The sequence below is a fragment of the Phyllostomus hastatus genome, unplaced genomic scaffold, assembly GCF_019186645.2.
Source record: "Phyllostomus hastatus isolate PE091 unplaced genomic scaffold, TTU_PhHast_1.1 phas_contig_244, whole genome shotgun sequence".
Lineage (NCBI taxonomy): Eukaryota > Metazoa > Chordata > Mammalia > Chiroptera > Phyllostomidae > Phyllostomus > Phyllostomus hastatus.
This window is the reverse complement of record NW_025333796.1, coordinates 3,482,830-3,506,139: the sequence shown is the minus strand read 5'-3', so window position 1 is coordinate 3,506,139 and position 23,310 is coordinate 3,482,830. Positions and strand designations below refer to the sequence as shown.

Sequence of the window (23,310 nt, the reverse complement as noted above, 5' to 3'; positions counted from 1 at the left end):
TCTCTCCTTTTATCAGTGAATAAAAATATTTACATTATGCTTATAGAGCCTTTCTGGGGCTGTATAAATGTATATAAAGTAGAACTTTTCTAATTTTCTGTAAAATATATTCACCCAAATAATCTCTGGTTATGCTTCTCGTAACTAAACTTCAGTGAGAGGGAAGCATTTAAAGTGTTCACATGGTAAAACACTTCTTACTGTGTGAGCTCCCAGAACGTGACCGGGTCAGATAGCAGCCTGGCTTTCATTCGACACACAGCTTGCATGCACCTCCGCAGCCCCTGTGTCACTGGCCTGAAGTCCTAGGCTTGTGACGTATTGCACAAGACTGATGATTTAAAGAAAGAATAGTCCTGCAGATACCTGGTACCTGTGGAGCTTTAATGGCAGGTAAGTTCAATGGAAAGTTTAAAAAGCATCATTTGAGCAGCTGTGAATTATCTTTCAGTAACATTAAGTTTTGGTTGTGTGTGTTGTGAGTAGCTTCCTTCACTTGACCAGAAGTCCTGTTCCGATTTGAGTGTCTCACCTGTGTGGTTTGGCATACTTACGTGAAAAGTGTGGGCACTGGAATTCACAGCGGTTGATGGATCTGACCTGCATTTGTCTTTCTGTAAAGTGTTTGAATGTATGCTCTTGAGTAATTTCAGATATGTATTTTTTGCAGGTCATTTTTAGATGAGTTAAAGGCATGTGTTACTACTGACGATATTGAAGGAATTGTGTGTCTCACGGCTGTCATGCATATTATTTTGGTTATTAATAAAGGTTGGTTAAATTTCTCTTACGGTGCCTGGGCTGTGGCTGGGTCTCCCTCAGTCAGACCTGGTAGGGACATCCAGAACCTCGGCTCACGCGTGTTGTGTGGGCCCCTGCTCTGTCGCTGGTCTGTGTGGCTCCCGCTGCTTGACCAGCTGCACCAGCCAGTAACCCACTGGCCTGAGCTTCTTACTGCTCCCCTGTCACCTTTCCACACTGGACCCATTACGTGTCCCTCCTGTGCCTCAGAATTGAATTTTTCTGAGCATTTGTCATTTATTACCTATGTTTAAAAATCTGAATGCATTTTTGCTAGTGATGGTATGTGTTGGTGTTAATATTTACTGTATCTGCTGATTTGCTTAAGCCGTACCCTTGCCTGTTGTGAATATCCTGGCCAGTTGAAATCGTGCCGGGGAGTGCCTAGAGAGGCCTACCAAACCCTTTCCTCAGCGAACAACACAGTGATGCCCTGCAGGTGGATTACTGTGCCTGTGTTTCTGTTCAGTTTCAGTAACGTTGAAATCATTTTCTAAGATAGTCTGTCATACATAGAGTGCTGCTGTTAGATACACAGAAACAGGCTCTCCCCAAACGCCTAAAACATCTCTGTCTGCAGTCTTACAACAATACTTTGTAGCTGGTTTGCCTGGGGCAGGCCTCAGAAAAGCCTCCCCACGGCGATTGTCCCCGTGGAGATCTGTGGGGATCTGGAGACCAACAGCACTCGGGGGGCGGGGGGGGAGTGTGGATGGAGAGTGGGTTACCGGCGAGTACCTGGTATTTAATAGGTATTTAAATATTGGGTTGGCCAAAAATACGTTTTTTTCCGTAGAATGTAAGGCACATATTACATGTTCACCAATAACTTCATTGATTTGGATATTTCGAGTGTGTCGGCTCTCTCCCATGTGGTAGAACGTTGATTGTTCTCAATTACGGTCTCGATTTGATCGCTGTCAGCTTCAACTGGTCTGCCTGACTGTGGAGCATCGTCCAGTGAGGAATCTGCACAAACCCTCACAGACTGCTTTTGACACATTCGATCAGTCAGTCACAGCACCTGCTTCATACACTGCACAAATTGTTTTTTGTGTATCAGTTGTGTTTTTACCTCTCTTGAAGTAATAAAGCATAATATGCCAAAACGTTGCATATTTATTCCATCTTCAATATTAAAATGGCTGCACAAAAAAATGCCAATTTTGATAAGTTCTTTTTGTAATGCATGCTGAAACAAAATTGTTTTGGGTGAAGTTAAAGACAACTAAGTGCTACTAAAGCCATCCTACGGAAAATACCAAACAAACTTTGTAGCCAGCCCAATATTTGCCTGCCAGGTGGTGACGGCACTGTGGTGGCTGTCGTTCCGATGGAGGCACAGGTGAGCGTGCACTTGCCGATGGACAGATTCGGGGTGCGTTCATCGGAACTCTGCCCCAGGGCTTCGAGGGGCTTCGTTAGCGCTTGGCCCTCGCTTCCCTGGGAGGGGACCACTGCTGTCCGTGCTCAGTGAGGGGTCAGCCCCGAGGCACAGTGGGGAGGCTCTGTCAGACTGGACTGCTTGTTTCGGTGGCAGGGAGGTGTGTCTTGTGTGGTCGTGCTAAAACCATTTTTCTGCCCTTAATACAGGTAAACATAAAAGTCCAAAAGTGAGGGAGGTTGCAGCCACTGTTCACAGAAAACTAAAGAAGTTCATGGAGATAACCTTGGAGGAGGACAGCATGGAAAGGTAAAGCGCCGGTCATGCCACAGGGTGACGATCCTAGAAGAGCTCGTTGTTCCGTGGGTGCGTTCACCACACGTGCTCACTTCGCTGCTTACAGCCAGAGAGGCCCTGAGGCCCCGGGAGGACTCACTGGGCATCCTGTCCCCAGGGGCAGGGAGCTGGGGGAGCCAGCTTCCACATCCTGCTCAGGTCAGGGAGCTGCCAGCTGGACGGCACCCCCTGAGGTCTTGGGGCAGCGGCCCCTGGGAACCTGGCAGGGGACCCACATGCTCCACAGGGATCAGGCCAGGAAGAGAAAACCCCACTGTCCAGGCTGAGCACCGTGCCTCAAGGAAGCCTTGACCTGGGCACTGGAGTGGGGCATTGGGGTCTCCTTCGTTGTGAGCTAAGGAAACGTGTTCAGTTTTATACTTCATCCTAAAAACTGCCGAGTATTATTTCTAGACAAGGCAGTGAAAAGGGAAGTGGCCCTCTGATTTGGAGAAAACTGAGGAGCATTTGTATATTTCAGGAAACACATGGCAGCGTAAATACCTTCACCGGGCACAGATACTGACTGTGGCCGTCAGAATCACCTGCTGTGGAAATGATGAGTTATCTTTACAGGGCGTCCGTCTCAGAAGTCCAAGCACTGCAGAGGATTTCTGTGGTAGCAATAACATTTGCAAGGACAGTGTTGGGGACGCAGAACGGTGTGTCCTGTTCTGAAGATACGAGGAAGGGGGGATCTTTGCTCCTTGCTAGGAATCTCTTCCATTTCCCCCTGTGCAGTGTCGAGGCGATCACTTGAGTGTGTTAGCTACTGACACATGGAGAGGAAAAAGGCCTCAGAAGTTCAAAACTCACACCACTTAACACTCTGGAAGGAAAAGGATTTTAACAGAATTTAAGTACAGGCTGCGTAATGGTTTTTGCTCCATTGTTTCAACAACTGTGTGGCTAAGCTAATGCACGGGTGGAAAGAAAAAGTTCTTCCTTTTAAAGAGGAAACATCCAAGAAAATGAATAGGTAGGGACCGTGGAACACTGGCTTCTCTCATAAATATGCGAGAAGCACATTGGAAAATCCAGTGCCCAAAAATCAACCTGATGGGAGATGAACACTAAGATTTAAGACCGTGTTTTTGGAATACTGACTCCTGCTGGAGGAAAGATGTGAAGGCAGGTCAGCACCTTGAAGTCTCGAGGACCCCTGGGTCCCTTAGTACCGCAGGCTCCAGAGTAGACACCAGCGCTTTCTTAGTGTGCAGACTTGCCTTCTCTGCAGCAGGGCTGGCGTTTGGTCAGCTGGTCTGCTGGGCACCGAGTACAGCCACTGCTACCGCCCTGGACCGCCTCACCAGCATGGCGCCCCATGAACCAGACGTGTTTTCTCAGGGACGCTGTGCGGGTGCCAGCGTCGAGTCTGTGCGCTGCTTCTGTCAGTGGTTTGTGAGTAGCATAGGGTCACGATCAGAGACTGTGGAAGTGGAAGTGTTCTCAAGGGTCGTGTCACCCTGTGAATGTCTCACGGGGTCTGTGACCCGTGCCCGTGTTGCAGGCACTCGCCACTGTCACTCGCTTGTGTGCGGCCCCAGCCTTGGTCTGTCTCTCCGCCTGGAGGGAAGCAGCACTCCCTGACTGAGCCAGCTCTTTCTGCTGTCTGTAGTTTTAATAGTCTTTTTTTTTATGGGTTTGGGGCTGGCTGCTTTTCACGGCTCATTCAGATGTGCGTCTGTCGTCACCAAGCGTGCACGCCGCGTAAGTGAGAGCGCTCCTCTGTCAGCACGCTGGTCGTTGCTTGCCCTGTGTCCCCCGTGGCCGTGGCCGTGGCCGTGTGGGGTGCTGCCAGCATGGGAGCACAGCCTGCTGTGGAGACCACAGGCTTCTGGCCTGTGTGTGGAGACAGTTAGACTCAGTGGGTGAACACGTCACCAAGTCCAAATGTCTTGTCACACACGAGAGGGAGCTGGCCCTGGGTTGAATTTGTCTGAGGTTTGCCCATTCCAGCTCCAACATCTCATTCGTTTTGTCCTTTAGTAATACTCATTTCTTTGGTGGACATATTACATTCCACGCAAGTAACAGGAGCATGAATAAACATGGGAATAGCTGAATATTTTTAGTCTGAGGCCCTCTGGGTAGTCAGAAGCCTGGGTTTGAGCCCACCTCTGTCCTTATCCACAGTTTGGTCTTGGGCCAGTTGGCCCTCGGGCCTTGCCAGCCCCAGGGGCAATGGCACTGGAGGCCTGTGGCGGCTGGCTCAAAGCCAGTCTGGACTCAGGTCAGCTCGGACGGCTCATTGCTCTGTAGTTCACAGCGCTTCTGTCAAGGGGACCTAATGTTTTTCTCTTAAGTATTTTCAAGCTTAGGCTCACTTAAAGGAGATAATGGTTTTGGGTAATTAAAAATAAATCTGAGATCCTGGGGTGTGTGTGACTCCCATGCGTCCTGCTCCTGGGTGTGGCGAAGGGTGTTCCCTCTTGGCCACCAGGGAGCTTGGGTCTGGCTGACACCAGCCCTCATGGACTGCCCTGGTCTCTCTGGGCCCTGAAAAGCTGACCCAGTGGGCAAGGTCTTCTCTGTTGCTGAGACTGCAGGACCAGAGAGTGGTGGGGTCTCTTTAGGGGCAGAGGCCCTGCTTGCTGCTGTGGTGGCAGCTTCCCTGTCTCTGCTCCCCCCAAGTGTCCACAGGGCACAGACAAGAACCACCACACACAGGGTGGCCCAGCAGCTAGAGAGGAATAGTCAAAACACCCACTGACACAGGAGTGGTGGGGGCCAGCCCGGCCACTGACAGTGAGTCTTTCAGGAAGAAATCACCTATAGCCCCAAAAACGTGATCTAGAACTAAACCCTTGACTAAACTGTCACCAGCACACAGGAGAGATGCCACTGTTGAGAACCAGATCGTAGGTGATCTGAGGGATCGCGCCACAGGAGTATCTCAGAGTTCAGACGAAGTCCGAGAACAGAACACTCAGTGGGGCAGGCAGGGGAGAGGGGAGTGAGGTGTGTCTGAAGGTCTTGGGACTGAGCCGGGGGCGAGTGTCCAGCTAAGAGGGGGACCTTGTGGGGAAGGGACAAGCTCATGCTGTGGGTGCTGGAGAGGGAAGTGCGTGCGTTGTGGTCGCATTGGCTGCGCACCTGGCGCGGGGGTGCAGAGCCCCCCAGACGAGGGTGGGGCATGCCGGCGGAAGCACGGCCAGTGAGCCTGCCTCTCCTTCGTGTGGAGGGGTCCTGGGGGCCCTGAGCTGCTGGCTGTGGGGACGGTGACGACGCTCCCTTACTGATATCCGCTCAGACACAGTGGTCTCCTTCCCCACTGGTGTGCAAGGATAGTCGTGAGACGGCGACAGGTTGCTTCTACCTCCTTTTTAAGTGTGTTCGGTTGCAGATCCATTTTTAGATTTACTTCGTGAAAATGTACGTTTGGATAATTTGGTTACTTATTCCTGTAGCCAACTCTTTCTTTCCTTGTGTTTCAGATTCCTCTACGAATCATCATCAAGAACTTTGGGAGCATTTTTGAATTCATAACAGAGCCAACATCTTTGAATATGTAAAAATAGAGAAAAGGAATTTACAGGAAATGAATGTGTATTTTCCTAGTGTTTTTAATGTTAATACCCCATATAATAGAAAAGGTGGGATTTGTTTGGGGAAGGTGTGAGTAGGAAGCTCAAACTTTCTTAAATGTTTGCCCAGTGCCTGCAGAATAATATATTTAATGTAAAGGACTCCAGAAACCCATGGTGCAAAGCAAAGCAAAGGAAAGACACCTTTCTAGCAAACCTGGTGGTTTTAAAAATTACTTTTATATATATGTAATATTGCTTGTAAATGGCAATAAAGCAATGATGGTGCCTGTCTGTATAATTTAAAAATACTAGTCTGAGTTCTTCCCTTTAGGGACAAGGGTTGCATTCTTGGGGAACTGTCTCCTACCAGGAGAAGGTGAAGTGGCTGAGGCCACAGCCATGCAAGGGGAGGCCACACGCAGGGGCCTGGAGCCGCCTCCCTGAGGTTGAGACAGGCCCTGCGGCTACAGATGGGAGCCCTTCAATCTGAGGCTGAACTACCGATATTTTATCTTTTCCTCCTGAGAGCTGTCACGGTGCCCACAGACTTCTGTCCTGTTGCACCTGCCCAGGTTACCAGGAAGTCTCCCCATTCATCCCTGAACCCTGTTGTCCACGGGTCCTACATCGTGGCTGGTCAGCACCCTGGGGCCTGGGAGGCCACCCAGTGACAGGTGGGAAGTGAGTTCCTCAGTCACATGCTCATCCTGTCTTCAGTTCCCTGGCAGAAGAGCAGCGCAGCGCCCAGTTTTCAGGGCCTCTGTTTCTCCAGGAAGTTAAACAGACTGCTCTCACGCCGTTGCCAACAGCAGGCTGCAGCCAGTCCGCGCAGAAACCTCGGGTGTGCTGGGTTAATGCAAACAGCAAAGCACTGGGTCCTGTCGGTGGAAGAGCTTTTGATCTGGGGCCGCATGAACCTGGCACGCCTCCAAGTCCTGAGCGTTCCCGGGGAGTGCTTCTCAGGTAGGCCAGGCCAGCTTCCATACGCCCACACAGCTCACCAGGCAACACGCAGATCCTGCCACTGTGGGGCCTCACTGGCCGGTGTCCTGGGTTGGCCGTGTGATGTGCTCTGGCCGAGGCACAAGGTGGGTGAGGCTGCTGAGTGCAGGCCGCCTCGTGTGCACCTGACGACGTTCCTGTGTCTTCTCCAAGACCCTCAGCACGCTGCAGCACCGCTGCGATGGGACCCCAGCCCGATCTCTGAAATTCCAGAGAAATTGCTTTCACTATTTTAAAAACCAAATAATACTTTACATGCAGTGAAAAAATACTGATCTTAAGCCAACAGTTTGATGGATTTTAAAAAAATGCATCCAGCCCTGGCTGGCATGGCTCAGTGTTTTAAGCACCGGCCTGCGAACCAAAGGGTCGCCAGTTCAATTCCCAGTGAGGACACAGGCCTGGGTTGCAGACCAGGTCCCCAGTAGGGGGTGCAGGAGAAGCAGCCACACATTGATGTTTCTCTTTTTCCCTCCCTTCCCATCTGTCTAAAAATAAAATCAGTTATTAGGATCGTGCAGGGACCTCGGCACTCGATGGGGTGAGGGAAGAGATGTCCACACAGCTGGGCCCCGGTGCTCACATGCTCTCAGGTTCCTGTGCGGGAGCAATCAGGGACAGAGGGGCTCTGGGCCCTGGGAGAGGCGACGGTGGAGCAAACCTGTCCCTCTCCCCTCCCCAGTGTGTCCAGCCCTGGATTTCTACTCCGGCCACGCGCCGGAACTGCCCTGCTAGACTCGGGGCCTTCTGCAAACTCCGTGGGCGACTGCCCAAACTGGTGCTTTGGGGCCGAGGTGGCAGAAAACGTCTTCCGCCACGTGGATGATGTCCTGCCGCACTTGCAGTTACCGACAGTTGATGATTGCGATCGGGCAGGAAAAATGCTCTGATTCTTGCACAGTCCGTGGAAGAGGGAGCCGGTGCCTGTGCGGCCCTGAGGGGCACCAGTCCTGGTGTCGTGGTGAGCAAACGCGTATCTGGGCCTGATGGGTTTGACTCCGGTGCAGTTGTTTCTTTAAACATCACGCAGTTCGCCTTCAGCCAGGAGGAGCCTCTTCAGCCTGGTTCTCGTGCAGCTTGCACAGGACCCCAGCGTCCCTGGGAAGGGTCATGCCGGGAGCGCCCCGGTCCCGGAGTTCTGAGACAGCCGTGGGACGTTCTGGCGTGGCTGTGCCATCCGGTCTGGCTTCCCGCTCGGTGCAGCCTCCTGAGCTGTGAGACCTGGGCCGGTCATGTAGGGTGCCGACTCTAGTTCTAAAGTCTGCGTGATGCTCCCCCTCTCCCACCAGCAAGGTGTCGAGACAAAGCCCCTGAAACAGGAGCTGGCACACATGCTTCCCCTTTCCTGGTTTCAGACATCCCTGCTACGCCCTGCAGCGTGTGCTGTGTGAGGAAGCTCATGCTGCCGATTCACACATGGTGTGGGCCCCACGGGGGCACCCGGGCTGTCACTAATACTTCACAGCGGGAGTGAGGGTTGCTCTCCACCCGTCCCCAAAAGTCACCCGACTCTCCAGTGCTGCCAGGTGGGAGCTAGAGTCCAAATGGAATGCAAAGCTGTGCTGCTTTGGCTCTGCCAGCGAACATCATATCAGTTCTGAATTAGGACCTCAGCCCACCACCCTGCAGCCTTAGCTCTGCTCCGTGTGCTCAGGGACGTGTGTACCTGCCTCTCCAAAGGGGGCCGTTGTTCTCTCCATTAAGGCTGGGTGGTCTGTGGTCCTCGGGCTCGCTCACTGCGGGGGGACGAGTGGTGCCTCGCTGGACAGAGCCTTGTCCTGACGTCCACGTGGCAACAACACTCAGTTGCTCTGATGGGAAGCGGCCCCGTTGGTGAGAGCTGGCACATTTGGGCACGTTGCGCCCCGGCCCCAAGCAGAACTGGTCAGAGAACGGAGACCCCGCTGGGCACAGCCCTGGTCTGACAAGGCCTCCTTCTTTGTCTCGTGCACCCGTGGGTCAAGATGCCTGCGTGCTGGGTGACGATGCGAGGAGAAGCAGGTCCTGAGCCAGGTGTCCCTGAGGGGAGGGCAGCGCCCAGGGCTCTGACTTGATCCCTTTCTGCTTCTGCGCCTGGAGACTCAGCCAGGGTTCCAGGTACCACCTCTCCATCTAGAGCATTCTGGGGAAGCACCAGAGGATATGAATGTCTTCCAGAAGCACGTGGATTAGTCAGCTTGTTGAGAGAATGTGACCCTCTGCCAAGTAAATTTTGGTGAAGATCAGTGCAAGAGGCTTCTGGTCTCCTACCACCAACCTGAAGTGAAAGAAGCTGATATAATTGGGCAAAGCCCGTTGAGATGCCCAGCGCCCATGGCATCGACCCCCTGGCCGACCACCTGCTCTGCAGGCGTTGAGGCGCCGTCATGAGGACCAGCTTCAGGACTTTTCTCACCAAGTGATCAGACGGTGAACTTGAAAGTGTGGCGACGGCAGGATGTCTCTGGACTCTAAGCAAGATTGCCATGGCTTTGAGCCCCAGTTCCACCACTCAGTGGTTGTGGGATCTTGGGGAGACGGTTTGATCTCCTCAGCTTGTCCCCTCACCTGCAGAATGGAGATAATCGTGGTGCCTCTCTGTCATCGTGATCACGGTCTGGGGCCTAGTTGGTCTTTGTGAAGTTAGCATTTCATCTGATTGTTCCCCGCTGGTGACTGTTACTCAGTAACAAGAAGTCTGAGGCCTGGCGACTTACACAGGCCAGCAAACCCATCAGAGGAGCCACACAGAGGCCTCCAGCAGCCCCAGCAAAGCAGAGGGCAGTGTGTGAGGCAGAGACGCAGGTGCCAGTAGGGAGTGGGGAGCAGGCTCGGGAGCCAGTTGCAGCCCTCGGCGCCCACCATTGCCAGCTCAGGTCACTTGGTTGTGACCAACATTCCAGGACAGAGCATTTGCCCGCCCTCCATGAAGCCCAGGCCTTTGCCTGAGGCACATCTGGACGAACACATGTCCAGGGGAGAAGTCCCACAAAGATAACCTGGAGTGTTTGTGGCCGTAGGGGAACGGCACTCACAGACAACACGCTGCATGGCTGTCGGCAACACAGCCTCCAACGTGCTCAGCCCACCCAGTCCTTTCCTTCTGAGCTTTGGGGCCCAGGAACAGCACTGGGGGTGGAGCTTCCCTCTCCCTGTGGTGGTGTTCAGTGCAGGGAGGTGCTGCGGTAGGGGGTGCAGGGAGCACAGGGCACTCCAGAGGAGGCCTCGGAGTGATGATTGGTTCCTGGTGACACCAGGATGCTGGAGGGCGGGCAGCATTGTGGGGTGACGGCCTGCAGCAGGGTGTAGGAATGGCTCCCTCCCTGCCTCCTCCACACACTCCACTTCTCTGCCCTCAGCCTTTGTCATGTTGGCAGAGGAGAGACCTTGGCTTGTGGAGCGCAGCCCGGGGCTGGTCTGCTCTGATCGGAACACAGGAATGGCAGAGCCGTCCTCCCTCTTTCTGGGGCCATCCCGTGGGTCTGCAGCTGCTTCCCAGTGCCTTTGTCACCGTCACCTCCTTGCCTCTGGTTCCCCACTTTCCCTTTCTTGGGGCGTTTACCCCCCAGTGTTGACGTGACGGGAGTCCTGAGGTTGGGGCGCTTGGGTGAAGCAGGACAGGTTCAGGAAGACACCCAGCCACACAATGGAAGAACAAACAGTCCAGGCTCCTTTGAACCACAGCCCCAAAAGCAAACAGCCTCCAGGATGCAGGCTCGGGAGGGGCCCTAAGCTCCTCCCTCCTTCACTGAAATGCAGGTGGAGTGTGCCCAGACTTTGCCTCCGAGTCGTCCTGGGCGAAGTTAGGCTGTGGTCCTTGGAGAGCTGCGGTGACTGTGACTGTCATTTGGGCAGATGTGTGATGACATAGAACCTCGTCTATGACAGAGAAATGGAGTGAGGGTAACTGGTAACGGGTCCTTTGCATCACAAAGTGACATCAGTGAATGGAGTTCCATGTCCTGCCCTCCCGCTTCTGAGTTTCCTCCTGGGCCTGTCCGGCATGAGCTTTACCTGTGAGGGGCACACGCCACACATACACATCCTCACACACATTCATGCCCGCTGTCTCCGACACACACACCGACACCAACACCACAGCTGCACCCCGGTCTTGACTCCTGGGGAGTACACAGGTCCCGGAAGCCCTTCCCCAGACCCTGGGACAGTGGCCAACACAGGGCCAGGCTACAGGGAGCAGGGGAGGACCACTGGCAGATCCCATCTCAGCGCCCCCACCACCCCAGGGAGTCCTGAGGCCCAGACAGGAGCTCAGATCTCAGGAGGGGCTTCCACGCTCCAGCCCCCATTCCCAGCTGGTCCTCCAGATTAGGCTCCCACAAGCCCCTCCCCTTTCCAGGCTGAGGACACCCCACCCCCCACACCTGGCTGACACGAGCTCTCAGACCCTGCACAGCTTGAGCTCCAGGGAGCCCTAACGTTCCCTGTCCAGGTGATGTTCCCACCCAGGTCTACCACGGGCTCCAGCCACACTGAAGTGTGGGCCAGCCCCGTGTGGTCTGGGGCTCTGCATGGGACAGCATTGGGATCACCGCCCCCGGGGCCTGGCAGAGAAAGTTCTGCCTTTCTGTCCCAGGACAGGTGTGCTGCTGACTCCCCGCGGACCCTTCGGTGCATGTGAGGGAGGCCAGTGTCACACCCCCCAACCCCCCATCCCCGGCCCCCTGGGAAGGCGGGCCTGGGGTCCGCAGGGGTGGAGAGGGAGCTCGCAGGGGTGTGTGTGGGGGTGAGACAGGGTTCCGCGGGAGGGTGGTCCACGGGGGTTCCTAGGGGCGGTGGTGGTTGGGGAGGGTTCCGCAGGAGGCACGGGAATCTGGAGTGGGGAGGTCCTCAGAGGGAGTATGGTGGGTGGGGAGGGGTTCTCCTCGGGGAGGGGCGTGGTGGTGGGGTGTGGCGGGTGAAAAAGGGGGTCCGCGAGGGGCGTGGAAAGGGTGAGGCAGGGGCGGAGGTGGAAGGAGGGCTTGGGGCTCGAGGGCTGACTGACAGAGGTACTGTGGAGGAGGCTGAGCGCCGGCAGGTGGAAGGGGGCGGAGGGCGGGGCTGGGGCCCCGGGGAGAATGGGAGTCCGGGGGCCGTTCTGGGGAGTGTCGGGGGCGGGGCCTGTGGGCGGACGCGGGGCGGGCCGTGCGCCCCGGAGCGGCGGGGTCCTGGTTGGCCGGGCTTGGGCGGGGGAGGGGGGCGGGGCTTGAGGGCGACTGGCAGCAGGGGGGCGTGTCGGGGCGGGGCCTGGGCCGGGGCTTGAGGGCGGACTTGCGGCGGGGGCGGGGCCTGGGGCGGCGGGGCGTGTCGGGGGCGGGGCCGGCGGCGCTGTCCGGTGCTGAAGCCGCGGCGGCGCGGAGCGCGGGGAGGAGAGGCGGCCATGGACTGAGCGCCGCCGTCATGGGGCCACCGCTCGCGCCGCTGCTTCTGCTGCCGCTTCTGCTGCCGCCGCTCCTGCCTGCCGCGCCCGCGTCCCTCGCCCGGCCGCTCCCGGGGCTGCTCGGTGAGTGGGGACGGGGTGCGGAGGGGTGTCTGAGGGAAAGAGGGCGCCGGGTGTTTGTGAATGAGGGGTTGGGGGAGGGGTTTCTGAGGAAACGGGGGGTCGGGGAAGGGGCGCCTCCATGCGAGGGGGGAGGGCGCCTGAGGAGATGGGAGTGGAGGAGGGGCGCCTGAGGGAGTGGGGATGGGGAAGGGGGCGCCCCAGTGCGTGAGGGGGAGGGGTGTCTGAGGAGATGGGGTGGGGGAGGGGCGCCGGGGGGAAGACGGGGTTCGAGGGTGCGCCGGGTGAGTGACGTGGCCGCGGGTCCCACGCGTCGCCCCCGCCTCAGTTTCTCCCGCAGCGGCCCTCGTCCCCGCCCGGGTCGCCGGGTCCCTGCCCTTGTTGACGGGCGTGGGTGCGCCCCGCGTGTCCGTGCCGCGTGCACGGGGGGTGGGGGCATCCAGGCCGGGCCGGCGGCGACGCGGGAGGGCACGCCGCGGGGCCCCTGCCGGTCACCCGCCGCCCGGCAGCTCGGGCGGCCCGGCTCCCAGCTGCGTTGTCACGGCGAACGGCCTCCTGCCTCCACGTCAGCCCGGAGGCCGGGGGCCCTGCCGCCGAGCAGCTGCCCTCGGAGGCTCAGGGAGGCCCGGGTCCGCGGGGCCTCGGCCGGCACTCCCGCCGGAGCCGGCGGTGCGCACGCGGCTGCAGCCGGGGGCCGAGCCCGCCGCCCCTCCCGGTCTCCGGCAGCCCGTCCCCGCCCCGGCCCCGGCCGGACCCGGGGACCGGCGCGCGCTGTGCCTCCGCTCTCGGGCGTCCGCGCGCCTCAGGTAGACGGGCGGCGGGGCCGCGTCCGCCCCCCACCCCGCGCCGGTCACCGTCGCCACAGGGCCCGGCTGGGGGCCCGGGGCGTCTTCCCTCCGCGGCGCCTGACGCGCCCCGGCCCCGGGGCTCGGCCGGCCTGTTCCCTCCAGCCTTCGGCGCCGGTCGCCTCCCGCGAGCTGTTTGCTCAGCTGCCCAGCCGCCTCCCGCCGGGTCGCACCGGTCAGGGGGACGCGGGGCTGAGTGCCCCGGGGAGGGCCGCTTCTGCGGGCGAGGGCGCTGGTCCTAGACCCGTCTCTGTCCGCTGCGACCGCCAGTCCCTAGCGGTCGCCCAGCGACACCCCAGAGGAGGGAGGAGAGAGGAGGCCGAGGGGGCGGCGGCCCCCCTACGGATGGACGCGGCGAAGAGAGGAGATCCGCGGACTGCCCCGGACTGCCCCGGATGCAGCGATGGTATTCCGGCTGCAGGCAGCGTTGAGTCGTGTCACTGAAAGGGGTGCACTTCCCTCAGTTCGCTGTGAGCCCCAAGGGAGGAGCCTCTGGGACACAGCCTTTACGTGGACAACGGCAGGGGCCCGGGTGGCCTTAGGACTGACCCCGGGATGCGGGGATGGGGCCGACCTCCTGCGTTCTGCAGATGGCGAGTGTGGTCTTCCCTCTCCGGGCCGGATGCCCGGCAGCCTCGTCCACCTGTGTGAGCTCCCCGCACCCTGCCCACCAGCACCCCTCCCCCGGCGCCCCTCGCCCAGGCTGCTGCCGCCATGTCCTCAGCATTCCAGCGCAGTCTCCAGAACGTGCAGGGGGCCGTGGTCACCCAGGAAAGGCCTGAGCGGCTGACTCTCTCTCTCTCTGCCATCTGCATCTGGTTCCCTCGCGGTCACACCCACTTTGTCATTCCAAATAGTGATGCCTGTGGAAGACGCACCTTAGATCCGGCCCCAGCCATGTCACTTGTAACCTGTTTATTTAGCCGTTTGCACTCAGCCCCAGGGTGAGGCCTGCAGAGCACACGGTGCCTCAGAGATCCAAGTGTTTGCTCCTTATTGATGCCAAGGCGGTGGGTGGGATGCCCCGGTTTCTCCCTTTCTTCAAGGACACCCTTTCCCCTTTAATCACTTTAGCTTCCTGCCCTTGCACCACCCATGTGCCCGTGTATTTCTGGTGCAAAAGCCTCCCTCATGGCACACAGTGTACCGTTATCTGTGACACTATTGTCAGAGCTGGAACCATTGAGCACTTTTCTTCTCTGCATTTCCTTCGATCCCTGGGTTTGCCTTTGCTCCCTCCCTCTGCCTTTCTCCGAGATTTCAGGACATCCTTTTGTTTAGTGCTCAGTACTTTTTCCACAAATCTGACGTGAGTGTAAGCCCTTTGTCTTTCAGCCGGTCTTCGGTTACTGGGAGGCCCATTTGTGAGCCTGCTCAGGCAGCCCTGCCTTCAAGGGCAGCCACACAGGACCCTCCTCCTTTTGCTAAAGAGATGCAATTTTCCTTGGCCAAAGGTTAGGTACTCAACCTTTCGTGCATATTTTGCTTGAAGAGTCCAAAGTCAGACCTCACCGCTGCGCCTGTCTTTGAAGATGGCTGAGTGTTTATTTTCCTCCTTTGTTTTTTGCCTCCTGATTTGCCCACACATATTTTTCATTCACCAGCAAGCTCACACGGGGCTGAGGAGAGAGGAGGAGCAGCAGTCGGCTTCCTTTGTGAACTAGATGGCGTGATGGTTTATTTTTAAATCGAAGCATCCTTCCTGCCACAGAGGCACAAATGCATCTTTGCTTCTTGGGGTCTGCAGCCCTTGCTGTTCCTTACTGGTTGTGAGGAAAGAGCAGCCTGCCCCTCCCCCAAAGTGAGCGCCCTGCTTCCTTCCCAAAGCCTGAACCTTTCTCTGCCCGTTGTCTCCTCCCGCTTCTCCACCTCCTTCGCCCTCAGGAGCTCATGTTCCTGTGCGGAAGGATTGGGGCTCATGGGAAACCCTGGGCTTTCTTCAGGAAGGGGAAGCACCCGACATGGGCTCACCCACAAAACCAGATGCATCGGGTGGGACTGTCGGGTGGGACTGTCGTGGCCTCCTGTGTCCAGAGATGGCAGCTGAATGTGTCAGACTCAGGGGGAACGTGTGGGGAATAAAACAGATTTTCAGATGGCCTCCGCTCTGTGCCCAGCCGAGCTGAGTCTCAGCATCTTGCAGCTCTGCTTTAAAAGCCCATCTGTTTTCACTCCTGGTCGCCCAGATCACCCTCAGTGGTGCCCAGGAGCAGGTGTGGGGGTGTGCTAAATTTGGAAGTCTGCTGTCTACTTTCCTCCGCGGGGCCCCATTGCGCTGGCACATGCTCCAGGAATTCCTGTGCGCTGTGGAATGTGAGGACCTGTTGGGTCCCCGTGGAAAAGGGCAAGAGCAGCAGGCGAACCTGCCGTTTGGGCTGAGATGCCAGCCCAAGGCTCCTCACCCTCAGGGGTGTGATTCGATGAATTCTTTGGCAACCATTGATTGTTCTGTGCAATAGTTTCTGAATTCTGAATTTATTTTGTTGTGTTCTTTTTACATGCAGTATTGCCTGGTTCATGAATGTGATTACTCACCCACTTTGGGAGAGATGGTGTTAGCTGAGCTGTCACTGCACATGGTCTCCTTAAGAAAGGTCTCCGTTAACATGACCGCTGGGGCATTACCTCAGAGGGTTAAACTCTCTTGTGAAAAGGTGGTTGTGACTAAATGTGGCCTGGGCTTGGGTGGCAGGTATTTGCCCAGAGAGGTGCAAATATTGATAGTTTGATATGGTAAGGTGAAAAAAAAAGCTTAAGAAATGTGCAGAAAGGGTTTTTCACCCAGACGTATCCAGGTGGTCGCCGGCCCAGTGAGGCTCAGCTAACTGAGAACCTATCTTATCTCTTCTGACAAGATGTTCCATTTCCCGAGAAAGCAGACAGCTGACTTCACGGCAGAGACCCTCCGCACCACAGAAAAGCACCTGGCAGCTGTTTTCACATTAGTCTAAATTGACCCTTGTAAATGTAGACCCAGCTGGACTTATTTTTTTAAATCTAGGTTGATAGGAGGCCAGAAAACCAGAGAAGCACAAAATAATTGAAGCAATTTTCTGCTACCTGGAAACAGAGTGGAAACAGTTTGTTGAAGAAAGAAGGAAAATTTTTATCTTAATTTGTGCTATCTCTAACAGCTTTGCCACAGCCACTATTTAAATAAATATCCAGGGCAGGAAATGAGAAGGGGCGTGGTTCTCCTGGAAACACGTATGTTCACACAGTAAGTGAGTTCTTTGTTTGCTCGTCTGCTCCTATGGATAAGTGGGGGACTCCAACACTGGTCTATGGAAGTGAACTTTGGACGGAGGTGCTGATGTGTGAAACACACAGCCCATCTGTCTTCCAAACATCGCTGTGCGCGTGATGTGAACAGATAAGGAAGCCATTCGGGGTTTTGCGATGGTTATTTGGTGTTAACTGTCCCGTATGGAGGTGGATTAGAGGGTATTCGACTTACTTTGTTTTTGTCTGTTTCCTCCAGTCGTACTAACTGTGATTCAGAAAATGCAGGGACATGCCCTGCCTGTGCGCAGGTCCTGGGGGTGGTTCAGGGGCACCAGGTGGGAGAGGATGAGCTAACAGCTATGAAACAGACTGGGGAGCTTTCTCTTTTTAATTTAATGCAAATTATCATTCAGTGAAATGATTTTTTTCTTTTTGTGCACCGATCTATGTATGGATTCTGGTGACAGGTGACAAAAGTCCCATCACCCAGCACTGCCCACACCCTCCCTCTGTAGTGACAGCCTGTCTGGTTCCCAGTGCCCCACAACCCCAGGAGCTTTGTGGTTACATGTGACCCGCAAGAACTGCCTTGACAGGAGAAGCTTTCTATCTCAGTTCCCCAGATGGAAAGGCTCAGCCTGGGGCTGAGATTGGGCCCCAGGTCTCTGGCCTTCAGAGTCTGCCTTCTTTTCTGGTGGGTGATTCGGGATGGGGAAGGGTTGGCCCTATAGGATATGAGTCCCAGCAGAAGGGTTCTCCACAAGAACAGGGCAGTCTGACTCTTGCTATTATAGGGACAGAGGCCATTTCCACTTGTCAAACTGCCTTTCTCTAAGGAGTTTCAGCACCTCTAGTCTCCTTGGTCCTGTTCCAAGAACCTTTGAAAATGCTCTTTGACCATAGTTGGGGGGCGGTAATTTTTCTAAGTTGGGTTTTGTTCTGGGTGTCAGATTTGATTATCTGGTTTGTCTCTATGAGGGAATTTTGATGTTCAGAAAAGGATAACTTGTTTGGGGCAGGAAAGCAGGTGCCCCTGTAGAAGCTTGACCTGTCTGTAAACACCCAGCTCAGAATGCTCCTGGGTTTCCATCAGATTCCTCCACCCCCCACCACTGCAGCAACCTTCCATCCTCTAGAGCTCTGTTTCTGTTTTGCTTTTTTAGATCCCACATACTAATACAAATGAAATATTATGGCATTTGTTTTTCTCTGACTTATTTCACTGGGCAAAATACCCTCTAGCTCCATTGATATTGTGGCAAATGCTAAGATTTTATTTTAAAAAATTATTCTAGCGAGGGGAAGGGAGAGAAACATCAACGTGTGGTTGCCTCTCCAGCGCCCCCTCCTGGGGACCTGGTCCGCAACCCAGGCCTGTGCCCTGACTGGGAACCGAAAGATTCCATTCTTTTTTATGGCTGAGTAATATTCCATTGCACACATGTATCACACCTTCTTTGGCCAATCATCTGTTGATGGGGACCTCTGTTGCTTTCACATTTGGGCTATTGTAAATAGTGCTGCAGTGAACATAGGGATGCATGTATCTTTTTGATTTAGTGTTTTTTTAAAGTAAATACCTAGGAGTGGAATACCTGGGTTGTATAGCAGCTTTAGTTTTAATTTTATGAGCAATCCCCATGCTGATTTCTGTAGTGGTTGAGGTAATTCACAATCCTACCAACAATGCACCAGGGTTCCCTTTTCTCTGCATCCTCACTGACACTTGTTATTTGTTGATTTATTGGTGATAGCCATTCTCAGAGGTGTGAGATGAAGTGTCATTGTGGCTTTAATTTGTATTTCTCTGATGATTAGTGATGTTGAGCATCTTTTCATATGTCTGTTGGCTATCTATATGCCCCCTGCCCATTTTTAAATAGAGTTTTTTTCGGTGTTAGTTGTATGAGTTCCTTATATATTTTGATTATTAACTCTTTATCAGATGTCTTATTCATGAATATCTTCTCCCATTCAGTAGGCTGTCTTTTTGTTTTGTTGAAGCTTTCCTTCACTATGTAAAACACTTTGGTTTGATGTAGCCCCACTTGCTTATTTCCATCAGATTTTTAAAATGTATTAATATCAATACCAGACTTGTTACAACAAAAGCCCACATCAAAGCAAGGGATGAAGGAGGGATTACTTTCATAAGAAAAATTTTAAGAGTTGGTTCCACTTAAGCTTGACATTTAGAGTGTCAAAGAAGCAAAGGAAGGCTCATTTTAGTCACTTGTTGTTCTTTTATGAGACGTGCTGGCATGAAACTTCCCCTCATGTGACACGGGCATTATGTGTCACCATGTGCCTCTGAAAGCCCATTTCAGCTTCTGATGCTGTGTCCTACATACAGTACAAAGGATGTGTTTGGAAATGGTTTGTTTGGTGGAAGGAATCTTTAGAAGAAAGGCTGACCTGGTTTCCCAAGGGGAAAGGACTTTATATTAATGGTACAAGTCAAGTCTGGCTCCAACAGCAAAATACAGTCACCTTGCAAATGGACAGAGCGGCCAATAAAATTGGCTACGGGAGGCCAAGGCTTCTTCCATGTGGATTGTGGCTTTAATCTGGCTGAAAGGACCTGTGATGGAAGACGACGGTTCAGCGATTTGCACGTTCTCTGAAGTAGCCGTACTTGAATGACACCAGGCAAGGAGTACCAGGGACGATGTGGCTTCTCAGTAGCTACAGACAGTGGAACCTGGTGAGGAAGCAGCATGAGTCGCCCTCCACTGGCTTTTACTGAAGCATCCATCAGGATTTCTACCTCTTCCTCAGTTTTTGCCTGTAAACAGGTCAGGGTTGGGACCACCAGATGTCATTGGAATTAAGTTCTGTGTGAGTGGAAAAAGATGTGATTAAAGACAGGCTCAGCTCCGAGGGGCAGGTGCCTGTCTTTGGCACCTGGCCCTCCTGGGGCCTTGTCCCTGCTTCACCAGGTTGCTCAGTCCTGGATGCTATGAAATATTAGTCACCAGAGACAAAAAGAGGATTCCAGCACAGCCAGAAACTGCAGGGATCTCCAGAATGTGGTAGGGAGTGAGTGGGTGTGGGCCCAGAACACAGATTAAATGACTTTCCACTTCAGAAATCTCTACAGTTTGCATTTATACTCATTGAAGTCAAGAAAAATGAAAGGACTTCACCTACAATCTCTCTGAATTCACAGCACAGAAAGTGCCAAATTCTTGGTGTTTGTGAAAGGATCGTGTGAGATGGTGGGAGAGTCCTATTTATTATTCCCAGAAACTCCAGGTTTCTGCATTTAATGTCAGAGGTCGATGGCCAGACAGGCGGGAATATTGTTATTGCTCCAAATAATGTTACTTTGCTGACTCCAAGTCTTGGCTAAATTTACTATTGAGATTTTTTCAAAAGAATTACCATTAGATTTTAAATAGTAACATCATTTATGTTTTTTAAATAAGCGTATTTTAAAAATAGTCCCACTCAATGAGGATGCAGGCCAATCATGTTTAATAATGAGAATAATAAAGGGCGATAACACTGTCTGGACTTTATTTCTTATCAGCCTTCTGAACAGCTAAAAGCCCTTAAATAAAAGAAATAGGACTTAATTAACAGTCATGCAAATTCTTACACACTTGAGTGGAAAGTGTAATAAAAAGAGATAGTACATACCCTTTGTTAGACACACTCATCACTTTCTTTTAAAACACGTAACATTTGTAGCATTTGATAAATGCGAAAACCAGAGCACTTTTTTGTGTGTATCTGACACGTCTGGGTGGTGCAGTATTTGAGTGTCTGGATTTTTGTTTCATCACCAAGGCTCAAAAAATATTTGGTGACAGGGATGGGAGGACTTCGTCCTCATATGGAAGCATTAAGGACCGCACACAGCACTGGCTGCAAGTGAGGCCTGCTTGTCCACCTGGGAACGCAGACCACGCGGCCTCACTGCCAGGCCACCACCCCAGCAGTGCCCTCCACTCCCAGCCCTGCACCCTCTGGTGGAGTGGAGTGAAGGCAGAGCCAGGGGGACGTCATCCACCCCCATGTGGGGCTTCCACACCCACCACTTTCTGTGCCTCTCTCCCAGGACTTGGGAGGCATGAGGACACCAGCGTGCCACCACACTCTCAGAAAAGTTCCCTGTGCTGGTAACACTGGTGTGTCAGGGTCCCCGAAGTTCTCGCTGACTCCTTCAGCTTCTCTTGCTGTGAGTCCCGGACTCATTCTCAGGGGCTCTGTGTGTGGGCCTGACAGGACCAGTCCCTCTGCAGGGAAGGGCTCTGCCCTCCAGGTTGCACCTCGTTGGAGTCCAGACATCACTACAGTCTGCGCCTTCTGTCCCTTCCTGCTTGTCTGCACATCTCTGTGGGCCCCAATCTGTTCTCACAAAGTGAGCCCTCTGGGCTGCAGTTGGAGGGACAATTCTTGTGGGCAGGTTTGGATGCATGAGAATCCCAGGTGCCTGTGGCCTCCTTGGGGTATGCCAGGTCCCTAAGGGGCAGCTGTGAGGTCTGGACTGAGTACCCTTTGCTCCCCATAGGTCACCCGTTTCTTCTCAAAGGACTTCCTCTTAGAGGAAGAAAGACAAGGAGAAGCACCTCTTTGCTCTCCTGGCTTTTGTAAAGTTCCTTGGGTTCTGCGGACCCTGGACCATTTGTGCGGAACCGGCAGGGTCAGGAGCTGAGGGGCGCATATATCCACCCTTACCCTGACCTCTGGCTTTGATGTTCCCGTGTTCTCATTCTGCTGCTGTTGGTGTGAAGTGTGGCTCATGCAGCAGCACATCCCTCCCCAGAGAACACCCTGCAGGGATGACTGTGGGGAGGGGTAGTGATGTTGGGGGTCCCATGTGAAGCTCACGGGCTGTGGGGGACATGTCCTGGGGCTTTCCCAGTGAGGACTCCACCTTCTCAGCCCCTAATATTCACACCTATGACCTGGAATATGCTTCAGAAAAAAGGCTTCATGTTAGAGTTCAGTTGAACAGAGAAACCATGATGTCAGAAGCAAAATCATGTAAAGACTTTTATTTCTTGCAGAATCATTTTGGACTGAAATTCCTTGTCTGCCAGGAGCCTGGTGGCGTCTCTCTATGGAGGGCCCGGTGTCCAGTCCATACCAGCCTGCTGGTCACTACACAAATTTCTGTGCACACACCTACTTTTCAGTGGCCACAGCAGGCCCAAGGCCCCTGTTTGCTTTTGCCTTGTTTGGGGCAAGAAGCAAGTCCTTTAGGGATGCACACCCAGTGAGGCTGACGAAAACACAGAGACTCTTTTACAGGAGTCTCTCATGCTTCAAGTCTGAGAAGGAGGAAGCATTCTTTAAATGGAAAAAAATATTTTTCAGACTAAAGATTAGATTCTTAGTTTAGTCCCCTAAGAAGTGGGATCTACTTATTTTCTAATCTCTGTAACAACTCCCAGTAGTTGTCTATTCCCAACATATAATGAACCTTGGACTTTAATTTATCCTCATCATAGGACATGAGTACCCACATACACATCCAGTAGCCAAAATGTGTGAGCTACATTGCTGGTGCACATGGAATTCATAAGATAAGCAAATGTCAGGAGAACAGACCAAGGTCATATCAAATCAACAGTTTGGGGATGAAAAATTTGTTAGTAAAACTTATGGAACATGTATAAAGGACAAAAAGAATATCACTCTTTAGTAATGAAATTAGATTCTGCTTGTTTATATGTATGTTGTATCTTTGGGAAGTAAGACATAGTTCTCAAAGAACCTCTTGATTTAGTGCTGTTCTGGTAAGATACAAATGTGCAATCGAGCTGAGAATTTGGATATTTATGTTCTTATTCTCCAGAGATTTGGAGGGAGTGGTGTGGATGTCAAATTCACTTCAGGGCACAAGTATACTACATTACTGACATAGCAGCACATTAATTAAGAAGTCTGTTGGTGATGTGAAAAGTGGTACGTTCAATCTAAACTGATACTGTTAAAGAATATATGGTACTTGTTCAATGATTAAATGTTTTCCTTAGGAACTCTGAAAGAAAAACAGATATGCAGGGTAAATTTAAAGAGAAGCACTAAGGAAAAAAAGAATGTTTGAGACCATTAGAGCTGCTCTTACATAAAATAACATCTCACAAAGATTGTATGTGAAACGGATACTAATTCCAAAATTAAAGCCTCATTGAGAGATTCTACCCAGGTATGGGTAACTGTTACCATGTTCCAACTGTTGTACTAGTTCCTCTAGAATATCAAACCATGGTAGGAGAAATGGCCCACCAGAGATAGGACAGCGGTGACAGAGGTCCACGGTGAACATCTCATCCTGTTTGAGTAAGGCTGACGGGCTCCTTAGGCCCTTGGACACCAGACAGAAGCAAGAGCCATCTCCAGGAGGAAGGCAGCAGCATTACAGCATCCAGGTGGTCAGGACAATGGGCCAAGCGCCTACTGTGCTCCAACTTCTGTACCAGGCACTGGACATGTATGCATGAACAAGACAGTGTCTCTGCTTTTGAGTTCCTTCCATGCTTCCAGAACCCTCCCTGTCTCCAGAAACTTCCCTGCCTCTTGAACCGTCCCTGTCTTCTAGAATCTTCCTGCCTCCAGAGCCCTTTCTGCCTTCTAGAACCTTCCCTGCTTTCTAGAACCTGCCCTGCCTCACCAGGGCCCACCAGGGCCTTTCTCTTTCTTGTGCATTCCTAGTACTTATACTGTAATGGGATTTTATTAAGGTAATTCACTTAA

The 23,310-nt window shown here is 53.3% G+C and overlaps 2 protein-coding genes across 4 annotated transcripts in view; both read left to right on the top strand.

Moving 5' to 3' along the window:
• Positions 1-6,351, top strand: part of NCAPG2 (non-SMC condensin II complex subunit G2) — a 50,857-nt gene extending 44,506 nt beyond the window's left edge. For all 3 annotated transcript variants that reach the window (XM_045837785.1, XM_045837784.1, XM_045837786.1), the window contains exons 26-28: positions 671-771; positions 2,395-2,494; positions 5,959-6,351. In XM_045837785.1, coding sequence (XP_045693741.1) covers positions 671-771; positions 2,395-2,494; positions 5,959-6,010 — 253 coding nt within the window. In that variant the 3' untranslated portion in view covers positions 6,011-6,351. The remainder of the gene's footprint in view (positions 1-670; positions 772-2,394; positions 2,495-5,958) is intronic.
• Positions 6,352-12,365: 6,014 nt separating this feature from the next.
• Positions 12,366-23,310, top strand: part of PTPRN2 (protein tyrosine phosphatase receptor type N2) — a 374,930-nt gene continuing 363,985 nt past the window's right edge. The window contains exon 1 of the mRNA XM_045837782.1: positions 12,366-12,535. Within this exon, the coding sequence (XP_045693738.1) occupies positions 12,433-12,535 (103 nt within the window). The 5' untranslated portion in view covers positions 12,366-12,432. The remainder of the gene's footprint in view (positions 12,536-23,310) is intronic.